This window comes from Aricia agestis, chromosome 6, assembly GCF_905147365.1.
Source record: "Aricia agestis chromosome 6, ilAriAges1.1, whole genome shotgun sequence".
NCBI lineage: Eukaryota > Metazoa > Arthropoda > Insecta > Lepidoptera > Lycaenidae > Aricia > Aricia agestis.
In genome coordinates, this window is record NC_056411.1 from 19,890,427 (window position 1) to 19,916,618 (window position 26,192).

General features: G+C 40.9%; 4 protein-coding genes across 11 annotated transcripts in view; 1 reads left to right on the forward strand and 3 right to left on the reverse strand.

The window, feature by feature from the left end:
- Window positions 1-4,791: 4,791 nt before the first annotated feature.
- Window positions 4,792-12,122, reverse strand: LOC121727540 (phenoloxidase subunit 1). Its single transcript, XM_042115415.1, has 12 exons — window positions 12,041-12,122; window positions 11,142-11,257; window positions 10,598-10,787; window positions 10,108-10,210; window positions 9,354-9,474; window positions 7,603-7,808; window positions 6,984-7,112; window positions 6,768-6,891; window positions 6,513-6,677; window positions 5,967-6,095; window positions 5,675-5,853; window positions 4,792-5,574 (listed from the first exon to the last, which is right to left on the reverse strand). The coding sequence occupies exons 2-12, from the start codon at window positions 11,250-11,252 to the stop codon at window positions 4,974-4,976; spliced, it is 2,058 nt and encodes a 685-aa protein (XP_041971349.1). The 5' UTR covers window positions 11,253-11,257; window positions 12,041-12,122; the 3' UTR covers window positions 4,792-4,973.
- Window positions 12,123-13,535: 1,413 nt separating this feature from the next.
- On the forward strand, window positions 13,536-15,012 carry LOC121728253. The gene is made up of 2 exons (XM_042116394.1): window positions 13,536-13,598; window positions 14,476-15,012. The coding sequence occupies exons 1-2, from the start codon at window positions 13,581-13,583 to the stop codon at window positions 15,010-15,012; spliced, it is 555 nt and encodes a 184-aa protein (XP_041972328.1). The 5' UTR covers window positions 13,536-13,580.
- A 1,131-nt stretch (window positions 15,013-16,143) lies between these two features.
- LOC121728254 (uncharacterized protein DDB_G0290685-like) lies at window positions 16,144-18,460 on the reverse strand. Its single transcript, XM_042116395.1, has 3 exons — window positions 18,443-18,460; window positions 16,904-18,113; window positions 16,144-16,870 (listed from the first exon to the last, which is right to left on the reverse strand). Exons 1-3 carry the CDS (start codon window positions 18,458-18,460, stop codon window positions 16,224-16,226), a joined length of 1,875 nt encoding a protein of 624 aa, XP_041972329.1. The 3' UTR covers window positions 16,144-16,223.
- Window positions 18,461-20,959: 2,499 nt separating this feature from the next.
- Window positions 20,960-26,192, reverse strand: part of LOC121727643 (calcium/calmodulin-dependent protein kinase kinase 1) — a 146,271-nt gene continuing 141,038 nt past the window's right edge. For all 8 annotated transcript variants that reach the window (XM_042115583.1, XM_042115586.1, XM_042115587.1 and 5 more), the window contains exons 9-12: window positions 24,962-25,177; window positions 24,393-24,560; window positions 23,830-23,975; window positions 20,960-23,463 (exon numbers count right to left, since the gene is read on the reverse strand). In XM_042115583.1, the coding sequence (XP_041971517.1) occupies window positions 23,034-23,463; window positions 23,830-23,975; window positions 24,393-24,560; window positions 24,962-25,177 (960 nt within the window). In that variant the 3' untranslated portion in view covers window positions 20,960-23,033. The remainder of the gene's footprint in view (window positions 23,464-23,829; window positions 23,976-24,392; window positions 24,561-24,961; window positions 25,178-26,192) is intronic.

The following is a 26,192-nucleotide window of genomic DNA, read 5'->3' on the forward strand; positions in this document are numbered from 1 at the left end:
GAATCTTTTTGTTTACTGTTTTAACAGTTCTTGCTGCCAGCTCCGTGAAAACATTGCAGTGATAAGAGGTACCTATTATCATTTATATGCACTATTTATACAGTAATTTACATACGCCTCCGTGGTCTAGTGGTATAGAGCGCGGCTCTTGACTCGGAGGTCGTGAGTTCGATTCCCGCGTTGGACATGTTATTTCCAAGTTTGGTTAGGACAATGCAGGCTGATCACATTGTCTGACAAGTAAGATGATCCATGCGTCGGATGGGCATGTAAAAAGTCGATCCTGCGCCTGATCTCTCGCCAGTCGTGTCGGTCTTCCGTCCCACTGGGTTATGAGAGTAAAGGAAAAAAATAGAGAGTGATCTTGTGTACTGCGCACACACTTGGGCACTATAAAATTACTCCTGCGTAGCTGGCCTGGTTTCAATGAAACCGGCCACCGTCACCGAAACCGGTGCGGGAGCTATTATACTTACATATATCTTTGCATTATTTATAATTAAATACTATACTAAACAGCTGTATCTATGGCTCTGACTCATTTCTTTAGTCATATGCAATGAACATGATGATTGGGTCTCTCATAGAAGCCACAAAATATATTTTCTACACACGGAGAGTATTCGTTTTGTAAATTTCATCAACATGTGCAGTTTAACCTGTGGGCTGTGATTAACTTATTAATTTCAGTTGCGTCATTTTATGTTTATAAATACTTTTGTTGGTTTGATAAAACGTGTGCGTAACCGAAGCGGAAACATGGCGCTATCAGGTCGTCTACCTGTGCGGAGTTCGTTATCATCAAAATATTATTATCAATTATCACTACTAAACAGGCGCGGTCGCAGCCTTAAATTTTGGAGGGGGTCACTCACTATACCTACATACTAAATATTTATTCGCAAATATTTCCTTTTATTATATGGCAAGATCTTAAGATTTTAAATTTGACCTTAGATTTTGGGGGCGGTCATGTCCCCTGTGATCCCCCCTTCGGACCGCGCGCGTGCTACTAAATCCATACTTTAATATTTTAAATGAGAAAGTATCTCTGTCTGTCTGCTACTTCTTAACACCCAAACCGCTAAACCGATTTGCTAAAATTTGGTGCGGACAGTTTGAGACCCTTGGAAGAACATAGGATACTTACTTTTTATCTCGGACAAATGTAGGTACGGTTTCGGCGCGATAAACCTATTTTGGCGGAACGGAGTTGGGCTTCATCTGTTTATAAACTTCACTCTTCAATGTTTTTAGCTTTTTAATTCTTACTAATATAAAGATCTACTCTGTGTTTTACAGACGTGTTATTTTTATCAAGATGTGTTTTTTCTTGTCCTGTTCCTTACAAAAAATATCCACAGTTAAACATAATACCTACCTAGATATATAGAACCTCCGCTTTTGCAAGGCGTTTAAAAATATATTGTTTAACTTTTATCGAGGGCTATGCTATGAGCAGCGATCGAATCAAGAAATTTCGTAACGAAAAAAAAATCTAACACCCACTCTGACCGGCACAGCACTAAACGCCCACAACTGTGCCATTCGGTGTGCGTTTTCGGTGTTTTTTTTCTCTGATTTACAATCTAATTAATTGTAGATGTTTTGTAGGTTTTTGAGTCCGAAGAGTGACGGTCAATTAACATGCCTGTTTATTCTATAGGCTCAAGTCTCAACTCGCACTGGGGCGGACCGCGGAGCCGAAGCGACCCGTCACGTTTTTCGCCAAATTCATCTCTATTATTCTTTTGTTAAAGTACCTACAAATTTCTGCTACGAAAATATAACCCACATTTTTGTACTTAAATATAATATAACAATAGAGATAAATATGCTGTAAGCAAAAAACGTGACGTGACGCTTCGACTCTGCCCCAGTGTGAGTTGAGCCCTCAGAATACAGAAAAAACCTGAGGTTGAGCCAAAGATGAGCTTTAAAATGTGTGTATACTTACGTCAGAGCTAACAAGGGACCTTCACATACAATTGGCTCGGTCGCAGACATGAGCACCCTTAGCTTTGTTTCTATTTCAGCGCCATTGGCAACTGGCAAGGCACTCGGCCTTAAGGCCGCGACATACGTACTGGACAGGCTTTTAGTAATATAATATTGTAATGACGCTAACGATAGTGGTTTTATCTAACTTTCGAACCCTTTTTAATCCTTCGATCGTGGATTATTGGAAATGTATTGTTATTCTATTGTGTCTCGCTCACCGGTGAGCTAATGGGGCTTGGGCCTGTTTCACCACTTCCTGATAAGTGCCGGATAGGCTATTCACGATATATTATCTGATAGATACTCCATACTCCATCTGTCAGTATGTTGTCGATAGCCTATCCGGCACTTATCAGGAAGTGGTGAAACAGTAAAGTATGGTAAAGGTATAGGAAAGGGGCTACGATTAATAAAAAATAGTTAGCTAGTTAAATAGCTAGTTAATTAGTTATATCATATAATATGTTAAATAGTTTTTATTATTCGTAGGAAAATGGTAAGAAATAAAAATCCAAAATACTTTTAGAGTGATAGAACAGCGTAATAAAGATAGTGATAGTAGGGCGTGCAATAGTGTTTATATAATGCTTGCTTTCAACCTTTATCTCATACTATCTAGACGATCCGCGTCGCGCGCGGATGTCAGAATAGGTGATTCTTCGCTGCTTTTTGCAGCGATTAGGGATTTGCTTTGCTTTGGCTCTGGCGCCCACTATGTAGTCGTTGGTTTTTTCACCAAGTTGCGCTAGATTGGTTTTAGTTAAGACTTAAGACATGATATTTTAACATAGGACCCGATCTAGCCATTTAGCCGCTCTAGGCAAAGATCATTTTCGCCGCCCTTTACATATACAGGAAACATATTTGTTGGAGGAAAATGGGAGGAATATTTAAGTAAAATACCTACTCAAATATTTCCACTAGCAAACTTAAGGTAGGTTAGCTGGTAAAATTCTCAAACATAAGTGGTGGATGGCTAGGTTGGAAGATAGGAATAAGTCAATTTCGCCGCCCCTCATTTTTGCCGCTCTGGGCACATGCCCGGCTCGCCCCCCCTTAGATCGGGCCCTGATACCTAGAGTCAACTGTAAACAGTAAATTCAAGAACCTGCATGAATTTATAGTTGACTTTAAGGCATAGATAACTAAAAGTTAGCTAAAGTTATACATTATCTCAAGAAAAATACTTCTTGAAATCCTGAAGCGTTAAGCGGTATGCGAGTATCTAATATAGACGTTCCGCGCGGCTTCGCCCGCGTAAATTAGATATTTCACAGACAAATTAGTCCAAAAAAATAGCCTATGATCCTTCACGTGGTCTACTTCTTATCTCTGCCAAATAACAGAAAAATTGCTCCAGTAGTTCGTAAGATACGTTCTTTCAAATAATTTCACCGTTTTTTCCACATTTTTCTCTATTTCTTCGCTCCTATTAGTCTTAGCATGATAAAATACCTATAGCTATCTAAAACTGAAAGATTTTTTTTTAATCGGACCAGTAGTTCCTGAGATTAGCGCGTTCAAATAAGCCCTTTCAAATAATTTTCCCCCATTTTTTACACATTTTCCTCTATTTCTTCGCTCCTATCAGTCTTAGCGTGATAAAATATAGCCTATAGCCTTCCTCGATAAATGGGCTATCTAACACTGAAAGAATTTTTCAAATCTGACTAGTAGTTCCTGAGATTAGCGCGTTCAAACAAACAAACAAACTCTTCAGAATTATAATAATACTAGCTGTTACCCGCGACTTCGTCCGCGTCAACAAATGTAAAAAGTAGCCTAAGTTACTCCTTATTACATCAGCTATCTGTTAATAAAAGTTCCGTCAAAATCGGTCCAGCCATTTCGGAAATTAGCCGGAACAAACAGACAGATAAACAGACGGACAAAAATTCAAAAAATTGTTATGTTGGTGGAAGTACCGTCTAAATTTTCATATGCATGTTTATTTCACACTTTTCTCTATTTCTTCGCTCCTATTAGTCTTAGCGTAATAAAATATAACCTATAGCCTTTCTCGATAAGTAAGCTATCTAACATTAAAATACTTTTTTAAATCTGACTAGTACTTCCTGAGATTAGCGCGTTCAAATAAGCCATTTCAAGTAATTTCTCCCGTTTTTTTCACACTTTCCTCTATTTCTTCGCTCCTATTAGTCTTATCGCAATAAAATATAGCCTATAGCTTTTGTCGATAAATAGGCTATGTAACACTGAAATCATTTTTCAAATCGGACCAGTAGTTCCTGAGATTAGCGCGTTCAAACAAACAAACAAACTCTTTCCAATTATAATATTAGTATAGATTATTAGATTATAATTTATAAGTATAAATATAAGTATATAAGTATAAGTATAGATATTATTCTGAAATCTTTTAGTAGGCAACAAGTTTATACAACTCAACCTAACAACTTTACATCTTCATCGTTTAAAAAGACGTGAATATATGATAGGAGCGAGGATGCCTATTATTGTCGTCCTGAATCGATAGTAGATACTAGAGAGTGACCTAGCTCATAGCTGCCGGCATAAACTAGGTGATCTAATTTGCTCATAGTATGTTTCAGCGATATGAAAATTTATACAGCTGAACACAGAATCGTTTTTCATGGATGTCAGTTCAAAATATATCCTCTGACCTCTAAAAATATTTCAGTTTGCTAAGAATTTTCAGGCAGATTAGATGTTAGAGTTTATTACAATAATTTGTCGATAGGAATTACTCACGTATCTATTCTAAGGGTAAAAGTGCGTGCAGCATAATTGAAAAACATGATTTTTTTAAAAGGCTGGTTTATTTAATTTCTAAATTATACGTCTTATTACTATGTACAATATTTACAGAACTAAGCTAAGTGACCCATTACAATTATAAATAAACTAATATCGAGTCCATAAAACTAGCCGTGTCGTTTTGTTCTTCAGAGTTGATCTGACATTTTGTTGAAATGTTTGGGGACCGACGTTTACTTGCTCTGGCCGCGCACGCGAGTAGCGTTGGTGAAGCGGATGGTGCACTGCTGGACGTTCATGTTGGGCGTGAGGAAGTCGGAGATGGAGCCGACGTTGGAGTCGGCGGGGCGGTCGAACGGGTACCCCATGTGACGGCGGTCGGGGTACTTGCGGTCGCGGATGCCGCAGTAGGAGGCGGCGTCGTTGCACGAGCCCACTAGCTCCTGGGTGATCTGGTCCTGGCTCCAGTCGGAGACCATGGCGAAGAGCACGACGGGGTAGCCGGACTCCGTGCCCTTGGGCAGCAGCATGTGGTGCGGCCAGCCGCAGCCGCAGAAGTCGAACTCGGCGGCCTCGGCGGATCCCGGGTCTCCGGTGCGGCGGCTCTGGTCTCGGAAGGTCCTCTCGTACGGGATGGTGACGGCGGAGTCGGAGCTCTTGCGCGTGACGGTGTTGCTGCCGGCGGACAGCGGCGTCGTGAACTTGTCCAGCTCGATCATGAGCCGGCGCTGCTCGTCGAAGGGCAGGCGGCGGCCCTGCTCGTCCTGCACGGGCCCGAGGAAGATGCGCACCGTGCCCATTATGCCGCGTCCCGTCGTGTTGTTCACCTCGATTCTGCGAGATGAGAATAAATTACATTCCCGAGTTATGCGGACGTATACGTTGCTAAAACATGCTAAAGGTGAAACATTTTTTAAGTAGTAACGATACGTACTGGTATTCGAACTCGTCGTGTTGCAGATGTGTGAAGCGGGCCAGCACGCTCTCTCTGGGCGTGAAGTCCAGACCTCTGCCCAGCTCCATGGTGCTCTGCTCCCACTGGGTGCTGAACACGTTGTTGCCACGAGGAGCGCGGACGCCCACGGACATCACGCGGACTCCGGGGTAGTCCAACTGAAGAAAGCGAAAAAGTGTTAACCACAATAGTAACACGCACACAAGTAAAGGTATCTTACTTGTATAGCGTCACTTAAAAGGGAGATTTCGCAAAAGGGCAATCTATTTACCTTGTTCTTAGGGTAAGGCGGAAGTTTGTTCTTGTATTGCTGGAAGATTTCGTCGACGTACGCGTGCCAGCGGTAGAAGATCGGATCTCTCATGGCGGTGGACGAGTCACCCATCACTCCGAATTGTTCCTGAAAATATCATGAGAATTATGAACATTTAGAAGCAGACTTTCCCGTGTATTGCAGAGAAAAATATTGAACTATTTGTTAAAAAATATGCTCGACAGTTTTTTTTATGAAATAAGGGGGCAAACGAGCAAACGGGTCTCCTGATGGAAAGCAACTTCCGTCGCCCATGGACACTCGCAGCATCAGAAGAGCTGCAGGTGCGTTGCCGGCCTTTTAAGATTGAATAGGGTAATAGGGGAGAGTAGGGATCTGAAGGGAAGGGAATAGGGGAGGGTAGGGAAGGGAATTGGGTATTGGGCCTCCGGCACTCACTCGGCGAAACACAGCGTAAGCGCTGTTTCACGCCGGTTTTCTGTGGTCGAGCCAGCCCATTCGTGCCGAAGCATGGCTCGCCCACGTAAACATTACCAAGCTTACCAAATTCCTGTTGTCAGGGTCATGGGAGTAGGAGATGAAGACGTGTCCCATGTTGTGGAGATCTCCGTAGTAGCCGGGGTTGCGGCTGATGATGGAGGCTTCCATTAGGTTGCCCAGCACGTCGATACCTGTCTCCTCGTCCAAAGGCATTTTGCTGCCATTAGGCTGAAAGAAACGATAAGTTTAGACAGTTCATTTGGGGATGAAAAATAAATGGAATGGAATTGTTGGGTAAAAAAAGGAGGCAAAAACTACCATAACAATGGCCATGTCTCTAATAGCCTCCAGGAAACGGTCTCTAGATGTCTCCAACTCATTGATGTCAGCTCTGATAAGATCGACAGCACGGTCCAAGTCCCTCAGAGCGGTACCAGCAAACCTAAAGTAAGAGTTTATTAAAATCTTTTGAACGGTACTAGTAGATACTAATATTTATTAGCATTCAGGAAAGATTCTTCTTCTAAGTCTTACCTAGGTGGCCAAGCCCTGCTGGCAACCTGAGAGTCCAGTTTGGGGAAGTATCCCTCATTGATGGGCTGACGGAAGTTCCTGAATGGCTCAGCTTTGGATAGACCGTTGCACCAACGTTCTACGGTGTATCTGTAATATTAAATATTAAATGAGGAATAAAATATATCATACAGGTAAATAGGATCATGGTCGAGCAGACGTTAGAAGACCGTTGATGTGGTCAGATCTGGGTTTACCTTGTTGGGATCTGGGTTTAACGCCTCCGTGGTCCAGTGGTTAAGAACGTGGCTCAACTTGACTCGGAGGTCGTGGGTGGGTCGGAGGGAGGTCGCGTTGGAAACATGTTATTTACAAGTTTGGTTAGGACAATGCAGGCTGATCACCTGACAAGTAAGACAATCCTTGCGTCGGATGGGCATGTAAAAAGTCGGTCCTGCGCCTGATCTCTCGCTAGTCGTGTCGGTCTTCCGTCCCACTGGGTTTGAAAGTACAGGAATAGAGAGTGCTCTTGTGTTCTGCGCACACGCTTGGACACTACTAGATTACTCCTAATTAACTGGCCCAATGAAGCCGGCCACCGTCACTGAAACCGGTGTGGGAGGTATTATTATAGGTTTACCTTGCGACGATCTGCTGGTGCATGTAGTAGAAGAGTTCGCCGCGCCTGTCCTTGTTGACGATGGAGCGGTCGGCGGCGGTGAAGGGGTACACCAGATGCCAGTGCCAGTGGTGGAGGTTGATGCCGATGTCCTCGCGGAAGTAAGCCACGCGCTGTTCCGGCTCCGCGTCAGACGCGGTATAGTTTTGCGGGATCACCACAGGGAACTGAGGATAATTTATTTATATTTATATTTATATTTATATTTATATTTATATTTATATTTATATTTATATTTATATTTATATTTATATTTATATTTATATTTATATTTATATTTATATTTATATTTATATTTATATTTATATTTATATTTATATTTATATTTATATTTATATTTATATTTATATTTATATTTATATTTATATTTATATTTATATTTATATTTATATTTATATTTATATGTATATTTATATTTATATTTATATGTATATTTATATTTATATTTATATTTATATTTATATTTATATTTATATTTATTATAATTCTGCAGAGTTTGTTAGTTTGTTTGTTTGTTTGAACGCGGTAATCTCAGAAACTACTGGTCCGATTTGAAAAATTCTTTCAGTGTTAGATAGCCCATTTATTGAGAAGGCTATAGGCTATATTTTATCACGCTAAGACTAATAGGAACGAAGAAATAGAGAAAAATTTGGAAAAAACGGGGGGAAATTATTTGAAAGGGCTTATTTCAACGTGCTAATCTCAGGAACTACTGGTCCGATTTGAAACATTCTTTCAGTGTTAGATAGCCCATTGATCGAGGAAGGCTATAGGCTATATTTTATTACGCTAAGACTAATAGGAGCGAAAAAATAGTGGAAAATGTGAAAAAAACGGGGGAAATTATATGAAAGGGCTTATTTGAACGCGCTAATCTCAGGAACTACTGGTCCGATTTAAAAAAAATCTGTCAGTTTTAGATAGCCCATTTATTGAAGAAGGTTATAAGCTATATTTTATCATGCTAAGACTAATAAGAGCGAAGAAATAGAGGAAAGTGTGGAAAAAACGGGGGGAAATTATTTGAAACGGCTTATTTGAACGCGCTAATCTCAGGAATAACTGGTCCGATTTAGAAAATTCTTTCAGTGTTAGATAGCCTATTTATCGAGAAAGGCCATAGGCTATATTTTATTATTCTACGACTAATGGGAGCGAATAAATAGACGAAACTACTGGAGCAATTTTTATGTTATTTGGCAAACATGAAGAATAGACCACGTTAAGGGATATAGGCTATTTTTTTTCGGAAAAATGTATGGTCGTGTGAAATTCCTAAATTACGCAAGCGAAGCCGCGCGGAATATCTATATATAGCGCGGAATATATATATATAAAGTCAATGCTGTACATTGAATATTTTTGTACAATAAATAATACTTGGGACGTGATCTACTATACTAACGCGGACGAAGTCGCGGGCAACAGCTAGTTTATTTATATATTCGTTAGTTTATGAATGATGAATTGTGATCTCAAATAGTGGAACCATGGAAGGTGCGCTATCATATTTTGTTTATAAATGGCATAATATAGATTCAAAATGGCATATTATACAGTGTACAGTATTTCCGTAAGTATATTGTTTGTTGAGATTGATTTATTATGATACTAAAATAGTGAGTCCAAAGATGAGTAAGTATAGTGTAGTTCTGATATAGCCATAATTGCATGTTGTAGTACAACACAAATGTGTGAATAAAACTTACCCTAATGTCCTTTGGTACGACATTGGCGACCTCGCGGGCCTTGCGGAAGACCTTGGGGTCCATGAACTTGTCAGGGAAGGTTTCGGCGAAGGTTGGGATGTTTAGGCCCTTAGTGTCCTCTCTGAAAAAGAAAATTAATGTGAGGTAAAGTCTCATCTACAAATTATTTCCGGTGCATTGCGTGCGTTTTTATTGATGGGTAAAATATTAGTTAAACTTAAGCTAAATATTTGAATCCTAATTATATAACAGCAATTACGGATGTGTATAAACTGTAAGTGTAGGTTGTGAATTTGCCGTTAAGGTTGAGTAATGAGTAACTGCACTTGGAGCACCTGTTAATATACTTGATAATATTTGACACTGATGGGCATGTAAAAAGTTGGTCCTGCGCCTGGAGCCGTACCACGAAACCGTTTTGAGACTCAAACAATCGGACGAGAATGCCGCGTCCTGCTCTAACAACATCATTTTACGTTTGTTAGAGAAGGACGCAACATTCTCGTACGATTGTTTGAGTCTCAAAACCGTTTCGTGGTACGGGCCCAGATCTCTCGTCAGTCGACGTGTCGGTCGTCCGTCCCAGTGGGTTATGAGAGTAAAGGAATAGAGAGTTGTACTGTACCACTTGGAGACTATAAAATTACTCCTGCCTAACTGGCCTAGTTTCAATGAAACGGGCCACTGTCACCGAAACCGATATGGGAGGTATCATTAATATTTGACAACGTTAGGGATATAATTGTGTATTTACCTGTGGAGGATGGCCACCGAGAGGCAGTAGTTGAACATGTAGGGGTTGATCCTCATCTGGCAGTACGCGCAGATGGACATCAGATCCTCCACGTTGCGCATGTCTAGAAGGAAATGAAATGTTTAGAATTTCGTTCAACCCAGAGAAGGAATATGTATTTATGTAATACTATATAGATGTCGCCCGCAACTTCGTTGCGCCTAAAATCGTTTATCGCGCGGGAACCGTACATTTTTCCGGGATAAAAGTATCCTATGTCCTTTCTGATACTTAAAGTATCTCCATAGTCCATACCAAACAGCAAAGTTAGTTCAGCGGTTTGGACGTGAAGAGGTAACAGATAGACAGACACACTTTCGCATTTACATGATGAGTAGAGTTTGGGACCATCCATAAAGTACGTCAAACGATATTCATGATTTTAAGATGGATTGACCCCTTTTCTGGAGATGACATCTGTCCCGCTCACTCGTGCAGCCGTGCTACTCACTCATGAAGACGTCGATGAGCTTGCCGGCCATCTTGCGGTGCTTGGGGACGAAGAGCGAGAACTGCGCGTTGTAGGGCAGCTCCATAGGCAGGGACAGGTTGGGTATGGCGATGTTCCGGATGGGTAGTGACGTGGCTCCATCTCCGAAGCGCTGGCTCAGCGTGGCGCTGGATGGCTTGTACTTGTCCGTCTGAAGGAAAATAATCATTAGAAAGGGTGTAAGGTTCCAGCAGTTTTTTGAGAGGTGAAAGCAATCTGACTACAAATACCTATTTGTAGATGACTATGCGTAGACGTGATAGGTACATATCACGTCTACGCATAGTCATCATAAAGATTTGCGTGAAAGTTTAACAACGACAGATTACAGATGTGATAACTGTTGTAGTAAAACTTACCCACAGAAATAGCTTAACAAACTTACATAGTTTATAATCTAAGCCATGTTCGAGATTCTAATGGGATATTCTTAAAATTATAGTCATTGACAACGTCTTTATATCATTATTCATCATCATCTATCAATCATCAGCACGGTACTCACGAAGAACTCTCGCGGCAGCTGCAGCGCGACGTTCTCCGTACCCTTGGGCATGAAGCATGGCTCTGTGGGCCGCTGGAAGAAGTGCAGCAGGTTCTTCTTGTCGGTCGTCATGGTGCCTGTTTTTCAAAAACGCCGGTTGAATTAATCGGTCCTTAAAAGTATTTTTAACCGACTTCAAAAAAAGGAGTTATCAATTCGTATTAACTCGTAATTAATTCGTAAGAACTGCCTAGTTTTTGTATGTCAGCGTCTGAACAAATGTACCAAATTCCAAAGTGTATGCAATGCATGTATGTTTTATTGTTGTGTCCGCATATCTCCTCCGGAACAAGTCTGATTCTTGATTGATTCTTTTTTGTATTGTTGAATACTGCAAGTTTCATCTAAATCGGTTCAGTAGTTATTGAGATAGGGAATTTTAATTCTTATTAACAGACTTAAAAAAAGAGGCTATCGTATTCAATAACCTCTTTTATTTGTAGTCGGTTTTATCTTTTTCTATTAAAATACTATTATTAGTAGTGTGCGATGAGGTTACATAGGTAGATATGTCAAACCAATTGCGGTAATTAAATTTGTATTTTAGTTAACTATAGACATTTTTATGACTCATTAAGTTATATTAATTATAATAATTGTATAATGAGTGGTTTTTGTGACTTCACAACTAAATTATTAGTTACCATTGTTTGTCCAAGAGGGAGTTTAAATGTTATTCACATTGACGCGGCTGCTAGCCTCTGCTAGCCCATTATTTTCAAATTCATAACAGACTTTAATAAAGTTTATAAGTACTTAAAAGAAAAACTTATTAATTGAATCTTTAAGTATTTAAAGTATTCCAGAAAAAAACACAAAAATACGAAAATAAACAATTAAAACACTTGAAAATTTCTTACCGCTTTTTGGAGTTCTTCTGGACGTTTGGAGCCGGTGTGGAAGCTTTGAGGTCCTTCGTTAGCCGTGATGCCACGGCTGACTGTGCCCATCCACCGTCCTCCAAGGTCTTTATACTTCCACACTGCACACGGAGACCAGCACTTCGTGTGCAAAGGGAAGACAGGGAAGTTGCGGTCAGATGCCGCATGCCGCATGCCGCATTGAAAATACTCGCGCCGCCTGATAACGAATGCTTACTGATGGTAAAAATAACATTACAGGAATAAAACTTGCTATAAACTTTGTTTGTTTGGACATCTGAACTCGAAAAGAAGGGTTGGAAACTTTTGAGATAACAGATAAGCCCAGAAAGCTTCTTTTTGGGATCCTTCATAAAGCACTTAGAAAATAATATTAAGTAATTCAATGTAGTAAAAATATATTGATGTGTCCAGGTCCTACACACTAGAAATTAAGATAATTATTAATTACTTTTCACGGACGAAACGGTATAATTTTCCTAGTCCGGGAAAAAAGGACAGACTTCAAAACAGCAATAACACCCCTCTTTTTTGTCGGGGGTTAAAAATATGCGATTGTTGTTTAGTTTTTTTTTATTAATACTTTATTCTGTGGGAAAGCCATACTTCGGCACGAATGGGCCGGCTCGACCGGAGAAATACCATGGGCTCACAGAAAACCGGCGTGAAACAGCGCTTGCTCTGTGTTTCGCCGAGTGAGTGAGTTTATCGGAGGCCCAATCCCCTACCCTTTTCCCTTCCCTACCCTACCCTACCCTATTCCCTCTTAAAAAGCCGGCAACGCACCTGCAGCTCTTCTGATGTTGCGAGTGTCCATGGGCGACGGAAGTTGCTTTCCAACAGGTGACCCGTTTGCTCGTTTGCCCCCTTATTTCATAAAAAAATACTTATTAATCGGAATTTAGTTGCACTAATAATAATAGCTCCCACACCGGTTTCGGTGACGGTGGCCGGTTTCATTGAAACCAGGCCAGCTACGCAGGAGTAATTTTATAGTGCCCAAGTGTGTGCGCAGTACACAAGAGCACTCTCTATTCCTTTACTCTCATAACCCAGTGGGACGGCAAACCGACACGACCGGCGAGAGATCAGGCGCAGGACCGACTTTACATACCCATCCGACGCATGGATCATCTTGCTTGTCAGACAATCAGGTGATCAGCCTGCATTGTCCTAACCAAACTTGGAAATAATATGTTTCCAACGCGGGAATCGAACCCACGACCTCCGAGTCAAGAGCCGCGCTCTGTACCACTAGACCACGGAGGCGTTTTTTTTTTAGTTGCACTATTCTATATTATAGAATAGTGCAACTAAATTCCGTTTAAGTATTTCAACTCATTTTCACCGTTTCTTTCGTTTAATAATATATCGAAAACTAATGTTTACTTATTAATGAGTTACTAATTTGATCATCCTTGATGCGTGCACGCAATTGTTACCTGAATTTATATAAGGCGGCCTTATGTGCGGAGAACACTATAATATACTGTATTATATACTGTAACACCCGTGTACAATGAAACTGCTCGTTTTGGTAAGTCGGTTAATTTCTTAACCTACAATAATATGAAGAATTATTGTCATATTCAGAATCAGAATCTGATGGCAAAAAGTGCGAAAATAAATTAACTCTCTACTCCACTCGGGCTAACTTGTCGCTAGCGGTCATTGACTCCCAGTCAAAAACTTGTCATTTTCCATATAAACCGCGATTGACAATGAAGTGTCAGATATTGTTTATCGTGGTTTTATATGGAAAATTACAAGTTTTTGACAGGGAGGCAATGACCGCTAGCGACAAGATAGCCCGAGTGGAGTATAGCAATATTGGGTTCTGGGAATAAAACATTTTGATCCTTTTTTCTCCTTTAGCGGCTTATTCTGTGTGTGAAACATGCAAATAAAAAATGTATCCAAAGATCAAGGATATTTTTTGAAAATCTGTCTTAAAAATTTGCTATCAGATTCTGGTAAATCTATAGTACTTTTGTTATAGGTAATAGATATTCAAATACAAAACCAAGTTTTATTTATACTTGCTTGTGTAGGCTACTAGAACTTGAACATTTTGTTGATAATTACGTAATTGTGGGACAGCATATTAATTAATATTATTTTATATGCTCTTAAAATACTTAATACCATATTGTAATGTAATAATATTTTATTACCTACTAAAACCATTTTGGCTTTCGATTAAAACTATTGTACCTAGTTGTAATGCGGCCTTTGCACTACGTTGGCCCATGAACCAAAACAAGTTATTACCAACGTGTAGAGGGGGGAGGTTCGCAATCATGGTGGCAATCATGATTGTCTATCATGGCCCAAAAGAAAGCGAACTTTAGGTTTTAAACTTTAAACCAAGTAGTTTCATAAAGCAAGACTCAAACTACATTGAATAATTTCAGACCCTCTTCTCAGTTACCCTGGCGGCCGCGTCAAACAAGGCCCAGGATGGAGTAACCGACGAAAGCGGGAACAGATACGGCATATACGAGACCAACTACAGGGGCGCCTACAAGCCCATCGTGGAGTACGTCCCTGAGCGGAGGCACCCAGTCGAGTACGCCCCTGAGCGGAGGCACCCAGTCGAGTACGCCCCTGAGCGGAAGCACCCAGTCGAGTACGCCCCTGAGAGGCACCCAGTCGAGTACGCCCCTGAGAGGATAGTGCACCCCGAACCGAGGTCGAAAATCATCGAGGAGATTGTACTAAACTACGCTCCGGAAAATTATGGTTACCGCAACCAGCACCCTGGTTACTATGGTTACGAGGGGGTAACCAGGTACCCCAACTACGAGTACAGGAGGTACGGCAGGGAGGGCCTGGGTTTCGACAGGAGGACGGCCTACGCCCTAGGCCTCCGCTACCCTGTCACCCCTAAGATATTGGAGTCTGTCTACAGGCCTGTCTCACACGACAGTCGCTATGTACTTCTGTTGTGAGAATCATGATTCTGCTGATATATTATTCTAATAAACCCTATTTTGCTTTTTAGTCTTTTAATAAAAATCATTGGTAAGCCACAATTGCTTATACCAGCTTTCCCATCCATAATAAGATTATAAAATCGAAAGTGTGTCTGTCTGTCTGTTGCCTCTTCACGCCTAAACCACTGACCGATTTTACTGAGGCCTGATACTTTGAGTCCCGGGCAAGGACATAGGATACTTTGTATCCCAGAAAAATGTACGGTTCCCGCGTGATCAACGAATTCTGGCGCAACGGAGTTGCGGGCGACACCTAGTTTTCTATATTTCTCTCTTTAGTAGTTTTAGAGCTTATTCAATGCAATCAAATAAATACCTGTTTAGAAGGTGTACACAAGTACGACTTATAATACAAATACGACTTATAATACAAGTACGACTTATATAATTTAATTTATATCAGTACTTAATAACTTCATCAAAGAAACGTTACGGATCAAGTCAGCTAAAAACTTGATAAAGTTTCAAAGAAAATTTAAGAAAGGATGAACTAATAAAGATGTTTATTTGCTCTAAGCGATGTTAAGGATTATAATTTATTTATTTGATTTATTTGGCGTTGTAAAGAAAGCCTTATGTAGTTGAAATTTTTAAATGGTTCAGCAATTTTTTTGTTATTATAACACCATTTACATTGAACTCTATATTATTTTAGTAATAATATAGATAAGGTTATTGTGCTACTACAACCTTAATAATAATAATATAATTAGCCACAGTCACTACATAGCGAGCAGTATAACCTATTTAAAAATATTAACTGGAAGGTATTATTCATCAATTTTAAATTGGTTATGGGTGAACCGTGAAGAAAAGCATCACATAGCAATAAAATAATATATTTAATAAGAAAATGAGATCTGTAGAAAGGTATTAGATAAGCACAGAATAAATAATACATATTATTATATCATTGTAAGAACATACAATAAGTAAGAACATAGATTAGGAATATTTTATACAGTCATGTTGTAGGAACACAAAACGTAAGGATTTTTAAAGTCCAAAGTTTCCAGAAATATTAGAACAGCTTGAGACTGGTGTTAAGTTTTTAAGACATAATGAAGAAACAAAATGAAAAGCTTACATGAAAAGCTTTTCTAGTTAGACTTCAAAGTCTCTCATAGTTCTTTTGAAGTATTTGTTTAGTTTTTTTTTTGAGATCTTCATTCGTACATCTTATATCCTTTGCCATTGATCAGATTGTACTGCCAACCGTAGTTGCCCTGGTTGCCCACGCCAATCTGCCACTGGTTGCCTTGGTTCTGCTGGTTGATCAGACCGAGCTGCCAGCCCCCTTGATTTTGCTGGTTGCCCAAGCCGAGCTGCCAGCCATCTTGGTTTTGCTGGTTGCCCAAGCCGAGCTGCCAGCCTTGGTTCTGCTGGTTTCCAATGTTATTGCCGAGGCCTATCTGCACTTGGCTCAGTTGGTTGCCCTGGTTGCTACCCTGGTTGTTGCCTTGGTTGCCTTGACCTTGACCACCCTGGTTCTGTTGGTTGCCGAAGTTATTTCCTACACCGATCTGAAGCTGACCGAGCTGCCCCTGGCCGCCCTGATTTTGCTGGTTGCCAACGTTGTTTCCTATGCCGAGCTGCACCTGGCCAAGCTGCCCCTGGTTGCCCTGGTTCTGCTGGTTGCCCTGGTTCTGCTGGTTGCCCTGGTTCTGCTGGTTGCCCTGGTTCTGCTGGTTGCCCAAGCCGAGCTGCCAGCCTTGGTTCTGCTGGTTTCCAATGTTATTGCCGAGGCCTATCTGCACTTGGCTCAGTTGGTCGCCCTGGTTGCTACCCTGGTTGTTGCCTTGGTTGCCTTGACCTTGACCACCCTGGTTCTGTTGGTTGCCTTGACCTTGACCACCCTGGTTCTGTTGGTTGCCGAAGTTATTTCCTACACCGATCTGAAGCTGACCGAGCTGCCCCTGGCCGCCCTGATTTTGCTGGTTGCCAACGTTGTTTCCTATGCCGAGCTGCACCTGGCCAAGCTGCCCCTGGTTGCCCTGGTTCTGCTGGTTGCCCTGGTTCTGCTGGTTGCCCTTGTTGTTTCCATTGCCGAGCTGCACCTGGCCAAGCTGCCCCTGGTTGCCCTGGTTTTGCTGGTTGCCGACGTTGTTTCCTATGCCGAGCTGCAACTGGCTAAGCTGCCCCTGGTTGCCCTGGTTTTGCTGGTTGCCGACGTTGTTTCCTATGCCAAACTGTACCTGACCAAGCTGCCCCTGGTTGCCCTGGTTTTGCTGGTTGCCGACGTTGTTTCCTATGCCAAGCTGCACCTGGCCAAGCTGCCCCTGGTTGCCCTGGTTCTGCTGGTTACCGACGTTGTTTCCTATGCCGAGCTGCACCTGGCCAAGCTGCCACTGGTTGCCCTGATTCTGCTGGTTGCCAATGTTATTTCCAATGCCGAACTGCACCTGGCCTAACTGCATCTGGCCCAGCTGCCACTGGTTGCCTCTATTGCCCTGATTGTTCTGATTCCAGCTGTTGTACTCCTGGGCCTGGATGTTCGGCTGCAGGCCGATGACTCCGAGGTACGGCTTGTTGAAGCCCCGGTTCAGCTGGAGGCCGTAACCCTTGTTGTAGCCCAGGTTCTGCTGCCAGCCGTACCCGCGGTTGCGCCAGTTGGAGACGATCTGGAGTCCCCCATCGTAATTCAGGTTCTGGCTCAGCGCTCCTATCTTGTAGTCTAGAGCCTGCAGACCCTGGCCTAGGTCAACTAGGTTTTTATACCCGAGGCCGTAGCCAAGGTAGCGGTTCTTGTAGTTGCCGAGGCCGATGTGGTTCTGGGGGATGATGATCTCGGAGACCAGGGGCTTGAGGACTTGCTCCACGGAAACGATTTTGTACGCAGGTCTGTACTTGTTTTGTTCGTAACCTATATAGCTATTGAGCGGGTTGATCAAGCTGGCTTCGGCGGCCTGGTCTGCCTGCTGGCTGACCTCCACAGCCTGTTCTACCTGCTGGCTGGCTTCTACAGCCTGGTCTGCTTTTTGGTTACTCTCGGCGGCAACAAGGTCGGAAGCCAGCTGCGGCTCCGACGCTGCTATCGCAGCCAATGAGAGAAGAGTCTGTAACAGAGATAAATTGTTAAAGCTCGGGATTTTAATTGAGTCTGTATTATTTTGTTCAATATTTTTGTAATATAATTGATATAAGTATGTAATAGTTTCAAAAACAAACGAAACATTTTACAAGACATTTTCTTTGTTAGTTTATAATGTTATTTTAGATTACATTACACATTAAGAGGCCACGAGGCTGAAGTTTTATACAGTTTGAGCTTTAACTTAGATATTTAATCCTTAACTTATATATACAAATTTACTAATCCGTTTTACGATAGACGATCTTTATCTTCTTCTAGAAGCAATTAACGAAATAATAATCTAGTTCTTACCAAAAGCAGGCTCTTCATGTTAACGAACAATCGATACACATCATTATTGCAGCATCAGACTTATATACGTTAATTGTCTGCGTGTCGAGAGTAATTGGGCTGCGGAACCAGACGTCGTGACCGAGGTCGCGCCCTTAACAGGGATCCGCGGGGTCGCGCCAAAACCTATATTAGCATAGGAGACTTTTCGCCTATATTAGCAACTAGATGACAACTCCGTTGCGCCGAAATTCGTTTATTGCGCGGGAACCGTACATTTTCCGGGATAAAAAGTATCCTATGTCCTCAAACTATGTCCATTGTCCATACCAATTTTCAGCAAAATCGGCTCAGCGGTTTGGTCGTGAAGAGTAAAAACTTTGTCAGGTTTTTGAAACTTTATTTACGTAAGTATGATTTTGGATTTGGTTATAATTTTCATCAGCTTTAGTAAGTCTTATATCGTCTCACACTGACCGTCGGCGCTGGGTCCGAGATGTATGAAAATGTAGGAAGCGTTTTTGAAAAACGCGTGACGGTCAGCGCTGATGTTCCATACATTTCGGTGTCGGCGCCGACGGTCAGCGAGCGGTCAGCATGAGACTAAATTCAGGCTAAGCCATTCCTATTAAAGTTAATTATTATTCAAGTATTGTTATCGCTCTTGCTTTGCGTAGGTATTGGTATAATGAGTGATAATAAGACAGACTTTGTTTCTTTATTCTACCTATTTCATAAGATGGATCAAAACTAAAAAAAAAACGTACAAAAAGGTCTCTAACAGAAGAAATCTTATGTCGTTATGAGACTTCTACGGGGTTAACTAATTACATCGGTACACATTTACATACTAAAAATTAGCATACAGAACCCTCTGCTGATGCTCCACTGATGTGTACTGTCTTTTTTTCCTCACATCATTGCTAATATCACATGTAGATTTATGTTAATGGCTATATTACTAGATGAAGGATTGTTTTGTGATATTTGGTGCTAATCAGTCCCGTTTGATTATTGAGTTCATCAATGAAACAAAGCAATTGTAAATTAAAAACTTGATAACAAAGAATAGAGCTTTGTATTGGTCTACTTTTTGATGCTTAAATTATTTCATACTCCATCCATACTTATATTATGAATGAGATAGTGTGTCCGTCTGTTACCTCTTCACTGTTCACGCCCAAACAGCTGCACCGATTTTGCTAAAATTCGATATATTTTGAAACCCGGGAAAGGACATGGGATAGTTTTTATCCCGGAAAAATGCACGGTGTGAAATTTTTGCGCAACGGACTTGCGGCCACATCTCATATTTCATATGTATTTTTAAAGTATGTACAAATTAAATACATTAATGTCAACAAGTAACGATATAGATAACCGTCTGTGGTTTGTTTCAGTTTGTTTGTTATCAATAAAGATAACGCGCTGAAACATCCTAAGAGCGCTTACAGACAAACTCGCGGCACGTGTCGGCGGCACGTGTCGGCGGCAGTCGGTGGCAGTTGACGGCAGTCGACGGCAGCCGTCGACAGTTTATCACGCTTGCAGTTGTGACGTAACGCGTAAAGATAAGCCAGTATGTTTATCTTCAAATTAGTCCAAACAAAGTTCCTAAGTCGAAATTTCAGCTTTCGACTTTTCCATCTACATCCCTCTTTTGAGCATTCATTTACTAGGCTAGTCGGTAATTCGTACGCTGCCAATTCAGTGGATGTACTCTGAAAATATTATCCGTTTGATGTAAGACGTCCGTTGCGTACGATACCGACCTGTGGACGCTTACCCTTTGGGCGGTACGTCATAACTGGGGGCCTACCACCACCTCTACTAAGCGACACCGTTTGACAGAATATAAGCATTTATTACTTTAACGTCAAGCTAGCGATCTTAAAAAAGTTGATATTTCACAGCGGATTTTTATAGTAAAATTATATTTAAAAAGTGAGTACGGTAATGTTATTGTAATCTTACAACAAAGTGTTCTGGTAAATCGTTTTAGGAAATGTCGTGGTAGGCCACCTGCAAACGTCATAAACTGTCAACAGCTGCCACCGACACGTGCCGTCGACTGCCGCCGACACGTGCCGTCGACTGCCGCCGACACGTGCCGCCGACTGCCGCCGACACGTGCCGCCGACTGCCGCCGACACGTGCCGCCGACTGCCGTCGACTGCCACCGACACGTGCCGCTGACTGCCGTCGACTGCCGCCGACACGTGCCGCCGACACGTGCCGTACGTCTGTAAGAGCGCTTAAGTTTGCAATTTAGTAATTGTAAACTTAATAGAAGCAATTATTTATGTTACAATGTTACAAAAATAAATTAGGATAATATGATTTAATGTTAATTAACCTACTGAATAATGTTTAGGTTTACCGTTTAGGTAATTATTCTAAAACACTAATATAGACTTTACTCGAATTGAAATTATTATCGGAAAATAATTTTTAGTAACTGATTTTTGCAAGTATTTAAACAGGGTTTTCTCAGAACACCGTAACCAAAGCCAAAATCCTCCAAATAAAACACAAGCATGGACCAAAAACAATATCTTTATTATGTACAGCTTAAGATACGGGGCGCCTCCCTAGTCTATCACAACATTAAAAGGCAACATACATTTGGACCGCTCGCTAACCATAAACTCTAAGCTGGACAGGAGGCTCCGACCCTGTGAGCACGGGAACCGTACTCGGCGAGGGTGGTGGGGAATACGTGCTGTAAATATATCTTAAGAAAATTCTTCCTTTCCGCGCGCCAGAGTAATCAAGGGAGGAAGCGTCACCGCAGTCGTGTTACAAAATACCATAATTACACAGAGCTCAGGCGCAGAGTGTTAATGGACTGTTTGAAGCATTTGTGTATCAACCAACAAAAAAAAAGTACGTATTGAATTAGGAAGTTATGTTATTTAGATCATTAAGAATTTTAGAGCAAGACTACATTCGTCAAAAAAGTTTTGTGGGTTGATACACAATTAATGCTTAATGACATAAGACATTGCCCACTGAGACAAAACGAGATGCTCGATTTTATTTACCCAATGAATTTTGAATAAAACAAAATTTATTAAAAAATAACTTTAAAAGGGTGGTACAATATCTACCACAGAGTATTTATATAATGGAATATATCTACTGCACATATTTCCCACACCATACAAAGTGCCTCGAACTATTAACCAATTTATACCAAGACGGTACAATTTATAATACGGAGAATTCAAATCCTATGATCTTACACTATAAGAAGATCAAGATCTCACAAGCTTCGTAATATTATGTCAGATCTAGCAATACAAACTTGGCGTAGGCAGAGAGGTGGCCGTAAAAATATCAACTTATATTATTGAGCAACTGTATGAGATTATAAAGGAAAAATATGACTCTAATGTTTAAATTTATCCAATTCTTTTAAATTTCAGAATTTCCACAATAGGATCTGTAAAGTTTTCTAATTGACTCAAAAGGGTCCCCGATAGCAATAGAAATGGATAACTAAGGACTACGTCAAAAAAATCAAATTATGTAAGTAATATTTTGTGCATATTTCGATGTTCCGTTAGGTCCCAGGGTTTTACCGTGGTGGGGCGATAAGCGACAATTAATCCTAATAAAATATACTGTACAATATTATAAAAGCAATTTTGAGCATTTTACGCTATGTACTCATATAGAAGGGTAAACGTCTTAAGCCTATGAAGTACCATAGATTCTCGTAATATTAAAAAATATTTTAAAATTTAAATGCGCTTTAGCAATAAACACGATTTAATAATTAGATAAAATATAAAAATACGTGCATCTTATTATAAGGAGATAAAAAGTGTCATAGAAGATCTTCCGACTAGAAATAGAATATTTAGATTGAATATAATAAAATACTATGCTTACGTCTATGTACACGTCAGTGCTTTATAAAGCTAGTAAAATCTGAATAAAATCTTAAGAATTTTAGTGACGTATCGTCTTTAAATATTTCGAAGAATCAACACAATATTATAAGTATTTACATTTACGATTGTCAGGATAAATAAGACGTACTGGCTCGTAACGGCTTGGTTCACGATTACAACTGAATTCTAAATAATATAATAATTTCTTATACGTTCAAAAATGTAAAAATAATAGCTACCATACCTAGGCTAAAATCACTAACCACGACGACAAGTTCTATGTAAAATGCAGGTTGGTCCGTGCGCACTTCGTTGCAGTGGAATATCGAATTCTTAGCTTTTAAGTAACAAAATATTAAATGCTGCATAAAATAATAATATAGCTACCGTATTGTGCGAAAAATAATTATAAACTATGAACAATATTCCTTAAACACAAAAAAAATTGTGTCATACATAATGCTAAGGTAAGCTCAGTCAACGCTTATACTATAATTTGTATTTAAACTTTTTAAGCTGCTCTTGAATACTAGTGGCTCTAGGCTCAAAATTAACTGAAGCAAAGATAAATAAAAATATCAAGCACCTTTTTGTTATTCTGTGCGCTCTTAGCTCAAAATGAATTACACTTATAGGACACTAAAGGAGTGTTAAAATTGGGTATTTGGGAGTGGGGCCGTGCAAGGGGCGAAGCCCTAAGCACCCGCGCGCCATCACCGTGACACCTTCGCATCCTTCCCCTTGTTCACTGTGTCAGTTCTGTTCTTTTCTTTACTCTCTTCTCTGCTGTTTTTTCTGACTTTGCTTTGACCGTTTCCTATGCTACTAACACAGTTTCTATCTTTAGTAGAATTGCACCGTTCAGCTCGATTGCTACAGCTACTGATCTTGCTACTTTGACTGTCATTGCTGTTTTGAGTGCTACTAATTTTGCGACTACTCCCCTCGCCATTCTGACATTTTTCTTTACTCTGACTACTGGCAACTTTTTGAGCAGTGTTAAGCTTGGCAGTCTGATTGGTATCGTTGTGGTCATCTCTCTTTTCTCTCTTCGCTTCCTCTTCATTACTCTCTTCTTCACTAGCACCACACTGCGCGTCTCTCTCTTCTACGGCTTCTAACGCAGTTTCGAATGATTGTTGTCTGAAAGAAAAAAATCAAACCTTTAAATGCTGGCGCCTGATTTAAGACGAATGTAAGTGCACGTATAGCTTCTGCATGAAATACTGTAAAAAATTTTGCAACAGGTGCTAGAATCATCCCTAAAAACATATTTGAGTTGTCATTAGTATCAAGGGTTAGCATACACTATAAGGTTCCTCCAAAAATATCTTAATTTGTTTTTAAGCAATAAGCCCTTATTTAATCTGATCTAAATACCGACACGAGACCCAAAATGTAAGACAAAGAATTTTGAAATTTTTTATTATCTTATCTTGATATTGCCTACCAGATGTCAGATACCCATAGAGGATAGGTACCTGGTACATACAGTAGTAATAAACTCACTTCTCAGTCATATAGTTCCCAGGCGCGGAGAGTGATCTGCCGGAGCGCGCGAGGCCGGGCTTGCGTTGCGCGCGCGCAGCCGGCTCCCCAGTCGAGTCCACAGACTCTCGCCGAGCGCTGTTCTCGCGGCTACGGAGGAACGGGTTCTGGAAGATAAGGCGTGTCAGGTTAGATTCATGTTACATACGTTGGTGTGGCATCGGAGTTCTTGTGTACTGCGCATACACATGGGCACTATGAAATTAACCGAAACCGGTGTAGGAAACGTCACCGAATCCGGTGTAGGAGTTATTTTTTGTGGTAAAGTGGTAAATGCGACGTCAGAGGATAATATTGAACTCAAGGTTAACTTTAGCCCAAATCCGTAAAACTGGTGAGCTTATACATACAGTGAGTGTGGCAAAGCGCGCCTAGTCGGCAAGTGCGCCATACAGCTATAATAATTCCATACTGCTCATTGGAAAACTTCAATCAGCAGTATGGACACTCACCGATTGGAGATTTCCAATGAGCAGTATGGAATTATTGTCACTATAATTGAAATATAATTTAGCGAGTATTACCTGGAAGCTGTGCTTCTTGAGCATGGTCTTGATGAGTATGAGGGTGGAGAGGTTGGGTATGGAGGTGACGACCTGCGCCATGTCCTCATCCGTCACCTCCACCAGCCGGCAGTTCTCCTCCTCAGACGGCAGCGGCTCCGTCCCGTTGTTCGTCACCCATTCGTGGTTCTGGAATTAGATTAGATGTTCAATGTTAGAATAGTAAAATATCGGCAATGACATTTCAAGAAACCAAGTACCAACTTTACAGTGCACTTATAATACTAGAGTAATTACTTTATTGTTAAAATGTGGTATCACTGTAGTATGTGTCTCACCTCCCTCCTATATTATAAGGTAGATTAAGTAATTATTAAGTTAGTTAATAAACAATATTCAAGAAGACAAGTAATAATCTTTAATTAGTCTCCCAAGCCTGCACATCGCATCACAAAGTATCACAACGATTAATCTATCATATATTTTATGCCACAATATGGCACACAATACAGCAGCTGCTTATGACAAAAAATGTCTAACAGAACTTCTATTGTCACGTCAGTCAATGTAGTTATTGGCTATACCCCTACCTTGATCTCCTTCATCGTAGCCCTGGTATTGGGGTCTTTATCCAGCATCCTGAACAGCAGCCTCTTGAGGGGTCTGCTGAGATGCGGCCTGGCGGGGAAGGTGAGGGGATCGGCCAGGATCCGGCGCTGCAGCTCCGCGACGCTGCTGGCCAGCCACGGCACGCGGCCCGTCACCATCGCGTATAGCGTCGCGCCCAGAGACCAAATGTCTGCTGCCTGGAAATGTTTAAGATATATTTATTCGTTAATAAATCAGTGTTCAGACAGCTCTCATTGGGTTTGGCATTCTTCGATAAATCTTCTTCCTTTTCTGTTCTGAAACACTACAGCAAGTTTGGTCACAGCAGGATGGAGAAGACACTATTCCCGTGTTTAAACCGCATGGTTTAGTGTCTCTTAAGCGCGTGGTTCCCAATGTGTCTTACCGCGACTTATTGTTGACTGCTAAGACGTAGTTACATGATAATACATTGTATACAACTACTGTATGCTATGCATATTAAATACAATGCTAATCTACTGCACAAAACTGATGAGAAGTTAGTGAAATTAATTACCAGATCTGTCCGTATTCAGAGACAATATTTCAGTTACGCGTCTTCTTTTGCGGAGTAACATACCTACATCATGTCTCTCTTATTCTTCTCATTTTTCGTATCACAAAAGACACAATAATTTTGTTAAGCCCAGAGTTAACTTTAACTTATACAAGTGGGCCTAGGGAAGTTGTGACAAGTTAATCTCCGATATAGAAGTTCATAGTCAATGAGAACTAGTTAAAGTGTACAGCTTGTGGCGAATGTTCGTCATTATCTGATTAGGCAATTGTGGCAAGTTGGGGAACTACCAGTACAAGAAGGGAAGGGAGGTCCCAATTATTCACGTCCAAGGTCGGGATGTGACCACAGCAGCATTATTGTATCGAAACAATAGCGTATTGTTTAAGCCTTTAGGTTTTGTCATATTCAACTGAATGTGACATTCGGAACTCCGTAATTTGATGATTAAATGCCCTTTTTGTGACTGTTTATTAATTTACTATACTGTGCTCGGCGAAACGTGGCGGTAGCGGTCATGCTGTCAAAAACTTGTCATTTTCTATATAAACCGCGATTGACAATGAAGTGTCAGATGTTGTCAATCGCGGCTTTGTATAGAAAATGACAAGTTTTTGACAGGGAGTCAATGACCGCTACCGCCATGTTTCGCCGAGTACAGTATAGCGCTTTTA